We start from the raw sequence: 6,473 nt of genomic DNA on the forward strand, positions 1-6,473 counted from the left end.
TTTTTTATGATTTGCTATAAAACATCAGTAATCTAAATATTATTACTATCGTTATTAATAGGATTATGTTCATAAAAATTTGCATGCCAGGCCTCATAATTGTACGTGTCTATATGAGAGGGTCTTTTTTTTTTTTTTTACCAAAGAAAAAAAATCCAGCATCTATTCATTATTGTCTTATTATTATTGGGTTGGTTTGGGTTTTTTTCTTGGTGAAAATATTGCTTTCTAAAAAAGGGACAGTGGGGTCTGTGAAGGGGAGTCTGTGGGGGATTTTTGAGAGCGTTAACTCATCTTCATCTTTTCTCTTGTTAATTCTCGGAGCCAGACTCGTCCTCATCTCCGGATCCTCTGAAGCAGGCGGACTCGTAGTGCTTGTTCAGGTAGGACTTGAGCGCGAAGGTCTTATTGCAGCGCTTGCAGCTGTAGTGTTTGAAGGCCGAATGTGTCTGCATGTGCGCTCGTAGGTTGGATCGGTCGGCGAAGGCTTTCCCGCAGTGGGCGCAGGCGAAGGGTTTTTCTCCCGTATGCGATCGCATGTGCCCCTGCAGCAGCCAGGGCCGACTGAAGGCTTTACTACACACGTGGCATTTGTGCTTGAGGTCGTGAGTGAGGATGTGCATGGCCAGCGCCGGCATGGACACGTAAACCTTGTCGCAGGTGGGACACTTGCGCGCCATCTTGCTGTCGAGGCTGCGGTGGGTCTGCTTGTGTCTGCTCAGGTTGGATGAAGTGGCGTAGGTCTTTCCACACTCGTTGCAGGTGTGTCTTGGACCTCCGTTGTTCGCCCCGGCCACTTCTTTCTCCTCTGCTTCAACGTTTTTCGTTTCCGCGACCTCGCCCTTCCTCCTCGAGCGGCCGTCAGATATGAAGAACGCATCCATGGTGTAACCCTCGCTGAGAGATTCGCTCTCGCTGCTGAAGTATCCGCGGGCCGTGAGGCCAGACTGAGGGCTGTCCGGGTGCTCCAGGTCCGGTTGGCAGTACTCCCCACCTCCGCTGCTGACGGGGGAGTACAGCGGATCCGAGCTCGGTTTCATGTCGGCCTGCTTCTCCTCTGTGTACTCAGAAGAGCTGATGTAATCTTGGATGTAGCCTGCAGCAGGACAGAGAACATGAACTGGTTATTAACTCATTCACTTATTCTCTGAAGTCCAGGTGTAAAGCAATTTAAGACACAGAATGTGACTACACTAAAGACACAGGGCCCTATTTTAACGCGCATGGTCTAAAGCGCACGGCGCAAGCGTCCGAATCAACTTTTGCTAGTTTTCCGACAGGAAAAAGGGTCAGCCCACCAGGCGCATGGTCCTTTCTTTTAATGAGCAATGGGTGTGTTTTGGGAGTAACGTAAAATAAACCAATCAGAGTCTCATCTCCAATTCCCTTTAAAAGCCAGTTCTGCTCGCACCATGGCGGATTCGCTATTTATATGGCGGAATTTGCAAGCGTAAAATTGAACGCTTCTCTAGCGAGGAAATGGATCTGCTCGTGCGCAACGTTAAAGCGCGGACGTGGACGGATATTGCTAACGCGCTCTTTAAATAACAGAAAAAAATTTGCGCAGTCTATTTCAGTTGCCCCAAAATAGCAATGCGCCTGAACACGCCTCGTTTTTAGACCAGCACGCCCATGGGCGCACTAATGGGCGCAAATGCATTTGCTATTTAAACAACATGGCGCAGGATGTGAAAATGAGAACTGTGTCTGGCTGAACCTTGCAAAAAACACTTGGCGCCACATTGCACCGGCTGTATGATAGGGCCCACAATGTTTAGTTTACTGTCAGACACAACAAAATAGAAGTACAACAAATGCAATGACAATAACACGCTTAAAAACGGTTCTTTATTGACAACGATGGTTCCATGAAAAACCTTTAACATCCATAAAACCTTTCCATTCCACAAAAGGTTCTTTATGGTGTAAAAAAAAATCTTTAGATTATTAAAACACGAAAACAAAAATGGTTCAGAACTGTTCACTGAACGATTATTTCGGGATAGCTGGCATCATGCGAAAACGCCCTTTTGGAACCTTTAAGTTTCCATTAGACTTTCCTAAAACCCCTCACATCATATCTGCCTTAAGCTGCAAGTATTTAGTTTAAAAGTCTTTGATAAAATAATACTGGTGGTAACCAAATTGACTATATTTTGTGCTATGCTATATGGAAGTCTGTTTTTGCTTACAATTTTTAAAAAATGGCTACTTTTTAATTTATTTATCTATTCATTCATTCATTTTCTCATAATTTTTTATAGCTCACATGTGTGTCTTTATATCTCGCAGTGAGACTTTATATTTCATAGTATGACTTTATTTCACACAATTGAAACAGGCATCCATAGTTCTTGGTGCCTGTTAGAGGGCTTCTGCATACCTCATTCATGTAAGTGTGTGTGTGTGTGTGTGATCGAGACCCAGAGGGTTTTAACATGGTTAATAGCTAATTAAGCAGGTTAACTGTGGTGTAAGCACAAGTGTCTCTCTTTCACTCCTTGAGATGAAGAAGCCACTCTGACTCTCTTTTTCTTTGATAAGATTAGCCGAGGGCTCCTGTAGAGTTTGCTGTGTATTTGTCTATTATGCACAACATAATCTTTTAAAAGTGGAAGTAAATGGAGGTTGATGTTATGAATGGTCCTTAAAAACCATTTTAAGGAAATCAGGACTTTACAAAGCATTTTCACTTCTGTTAGAAGAGAACCAAAGCTCTTTCCCAGATTTCAAAACCCCCTGAAATAGTTTCAAACATTGAAGTATATTACAAATATGAAAATATACTCCCTAATACAGGATGTCCTATTTCCTCTCTGTCTGCTGAAACAAATAAACTCCCTCGTAACTTCTCTAAACTGATTATGGAGCCCTCTGACCGCGAAGAGCGAGTCTTAATGCATTGTGAGGGTCATTCAGTAGCTGCTAAAAGGATTTCTGGCAGCTGTGGGGCTCAGGCGCGTTTATTGCCATTGGAATTTCACCGACATAATACCCCTTCCAAGGTGCCATGTCTTTGACAAAATGTTTCTAATTCAATCTGCTTGCTAAAAGGGAAACCCAAAAGGCATTTAATGCAGTGCAGTATCAGTTTGGGCTAATTATACTGTGAGATTAAAGAAAGCGATGCGCAACAATGGTGGAGCTAACCAGGGGGAAAAAGTCAACAGGATCAGTAGAGAGAGGATGTTATTTGGGGATATAACTGTGTTGTCCACAAAAGACTGCTCAGAGGTTATTAGGCTATATTATTATTATTTTTTGGGTAACTATTTGGTAACTATATTTTCTGTCAGAACAGCAATGCTACTACAGGCATTGTTCCCCTACCAAACTAAACCTGCGGTATTAGCCATGAAAAAAAAAAGAAAGAAAAAGATTATGAAAACTTGCACAGTTTGAGCAAATACCATGAATATAACTGTAATAGAAAAATAAAATACATTAAATCATATAATATTGCTATTAATATAAAAATATAATTGGGATTTTTACTGAAGCAAGTTTGAATTAATAAATAATAGAAATACTATATAGAATTAATTAATATTGCAACTATAATTATAATGGTTTTGATAATATAAGAAACAATTTTCTTATTTATAAAAAGAAAAATATATATTATTAGAATGAATAATCAAATAGCAATAATTCATTTCATTATGATTTTGCAGAAGCAACAATACTTGTAGGAACAGAAATTTGAATGTGGATATATATTTTTTAGGGTTAGTCCATTGACTGACAGACAAGATGGAGTTGTTTGTGCTTTGTTTTAGAAGTCTTGATGCTCGACCTTCAAGATGAAGAATAAAGAAAAATGTCTTCTACAATTATTACAGCAACTGTTTGCGAATTATTATTATTATTATTATTATTATACAAAAGCGTTAGGGGAAAAAATATTATTATTTATAAAATATATTATAAAAATACATGCTTTCGATTTTGGGATTTCATATGAAAATACAATGCAATACAAAACAATATTGTAAAATCATAAACCTCATTTTAAAAGGAGCAGGGCCACTTATAGCTTTATATAATCTTACAATGACCCAAAAACAGATAAACAGTCTGTTGTGTTTTTTTTAATAACAGGTGGGAATATATCCCTCATGTCTTATCTCGCTTATCTGTGAAAAACACCACAGCAGGACAGAGAGAGCCACACATCTGCTACCGAAATCTGTCTGTGAGGACACAGAGCTCTCTGGACTCCCTTTAGTCTCTGTAGAATAGCTCAGTTTAGCTCAGCCTGTCCCATCATGTCCGCTCAGGGATGCTGGGCTTGCTCTGTGCGTGATGCTATTTGCCCTATTGTGCGAGTGCGTGCTGCTGCATCATGTGACAAAAGTCAGCACTGCCTCAAGCTTCTCTTTCCTTTCATCTCCCTTGTTGTCCTTCGAGCTGTACAGTACAGTACTCGGATGTCTCCTGTGGCGTCAATGATGGCTGAAACCCTACCTCCTCCTCCACCACTTAGATTCATGTACCCGGAAGCAGGAGAGTGAAAGAGAAATAGTGAGATGAGGCAGAAAAGAAGGATGGGGGAGGAGAGCGAGAAAGAGAGAGTGCTGTTGGTGGTGGTGGGGCGGGGGGGAGGGTTTGGACCGAAACTCAAGGGCAGTATCAGCTAAGGACAAACACATCAGCCCCACAAAGCAGCGTGCTAGCGTTAGCATGAGCTACGCACAACAAACTGGTATCAAGCTCCTGTACATACACTTTCGTACGGCTTTATTCTCATAAGCTGATCGCGCTGCGTGACCTGATTTGTGTCGGCATGAGTCAAAAAACAAAGTCTGGGGGGCACAATGGAGGACGGGGTTGGGGGTGAAAGGATGGAGGGTTTTACGGATTAGTTCGCGACAGAATGGGAAGATTTATGTAACATCTGTTGGACTACGTACAATGTTCAAAACACACAGCGTCAAATCTGAATTATGCCCTAGCAGATATTTTTCATAGGCTAACCATTTGGGAACATGGTTGAACATCAAGCACATATAGCGAAGCTACTGTATCTGTATGTAAACAATATATTTAGGCACCACACTCACCATTTTCACAGAGTCGGACGCCCAGGTTTGAGCGAGAACGTGTAAAGGAGTCATCGGGATGATGATGATGGTGATGATGATTAGACGCTGATACGGGAGATGAGGAAAAATCATCCAGTTTAATTTTCTTCACAAGAAATGAGCGAGGCATGGTTCACACACGGTCGCACGCGCACAGACGCAGCAGAAAATCCTTCACATCGGCCGCAGACGGACAAAAAAACCCTGGAGAAAATCGTCCCGAATGAAATCCGTCACATAAAAAAAGATCCACGTCCCAGAAACAAAAAACAGTGATTGTAGATAAAGGAAAAATGAAGAGCATATATGAAGAGGAGGAGAGAGATGTCTGATGGTACAATACTGTGTGTGTGTGTGTGTGTGTGACTGCTACTGTACACACACACACACCCGCTTACGCTGCTGAAAAAAAAAAAATTTCACTTGTTCAGCACTGGATAGCTCCTGGCCTGCAGCGGAGGCGGCTGAGAGGAGGAAGAGATAGAGAGGAGAGAGAGAGAGAGAGAGACAGAGAGAGGAAGAAAGAGAGACAGACAGACAGAGAGAGAGAGAAGAGACTGTGAGACTAGCTGAGATCAGCAGTCAGGCAGGTTTTATAGAGGCAGACGGTGGGAGTGAGATCAGGTGGTACATCGCAATGAAGCTGCTCAGCATTAATCCATCAAACATCCCTCGGGACACACATCACATTACTACTGAACCGTCTGTGCCTTCACACACGCAGACAGACAGACCCCCCTCTGATACGCTCCCTCCCCTCCTTACACACCCCCATTCTGTGGGAGCGAGAGAGAGAGAGAGAGAAAGAGAAGGAAAGGCCTGAAATGTCACACAATCTCAAAGTGAGTTGATACAACAACCAGCGTACATTCTGTTCGGTTCCGTTCTGCGTTCCGTGTCCCGTCTGTTTCGCTGACATCAAATGCTGGCAAGCTGTATTCGCTTTGTTTTCCTCTCTAAATCTGCAATGTCAACTAGAATTCATACTCTTCCTGTGTATTTATTTACATTTATGCATTTGGCAGAAAGCTGTGTTTGTGTGTTTTCTGGGATTCTAACCCATGCCATGAGCATCATTATTATGCATTAAATTCTGTTATTTTAGTAGTATTTCTATACTATTAGTAGGCCTATTTATTAAGATTTTAAATGAGCTATTATATTTTTTATTTGAATTTTAGTTCAGGTATTAGTTATTTTGTTATGTTATTTATTTTAGTTTTTTTTAATAGTATTTCTATATGGCTTTAGTTAACTTTTTTTTCAGTTTTAGTTTTTATAATTTTAGTACTTATTACTTTTAATTAGTTACCAAGGCAACATTTTTAATCTTCGTTTAAGTTTTTCATCTGATAGTTGTATTTTATTTCAGCTTCATTTACCAAAAAC

The 6,473-nt window shown here is 41.1% G+C and overlaps 1 protein-coding gene across 1 annotated transcript; it reads right to left on the minus strand.

Annotated features, from left to right (window-relative positions):
- Positions 1 to 262: 262 nt before the first annotated feature.
- Positions 263 to 5,395, minus strand: scrt2 (scratch family zinc finger 2). The gene is made up of 2 exons (XM_056236633.1): positions 5,064 to 5,395; positions 263 to 1,096 (listed from the first exon to the last, which is right to left on the minus strand). The coding sequence occupies exons 1-2, from the start codon at positions 5,212 to 5,214 to the stop codon at positions 312 to 314; spliced, it is 936 nt and encodes a 311-aa protein (XP_056092608.1). The 5' UTR covers positions 5,215 to 5,395; the 3' UTR covers positions 263 to 311.
- Between the last annotated feature and the right edge of the window lie 1,078 nt (positions 5,396 to 6,473).

The sequence above is a fragment of the Rhinichthys klamathensis genome, unplaced genomic scaffold (genome assembly GCF_029890125.1).
Source record: "Rhinichthys klamathensis goyatoka isolate OS25496 unplaced genomic scaffold, OSU_Roscu_1.1 h1tg000457l_1, whole genome shotgun sequence".
Lineage (NCBI taxonomy): Eukaryota > Metazoa > Chordata > Actinopteri > Cypriniformes > Leuciscidae > Rhinichthys > Rhinichthys klamathensis.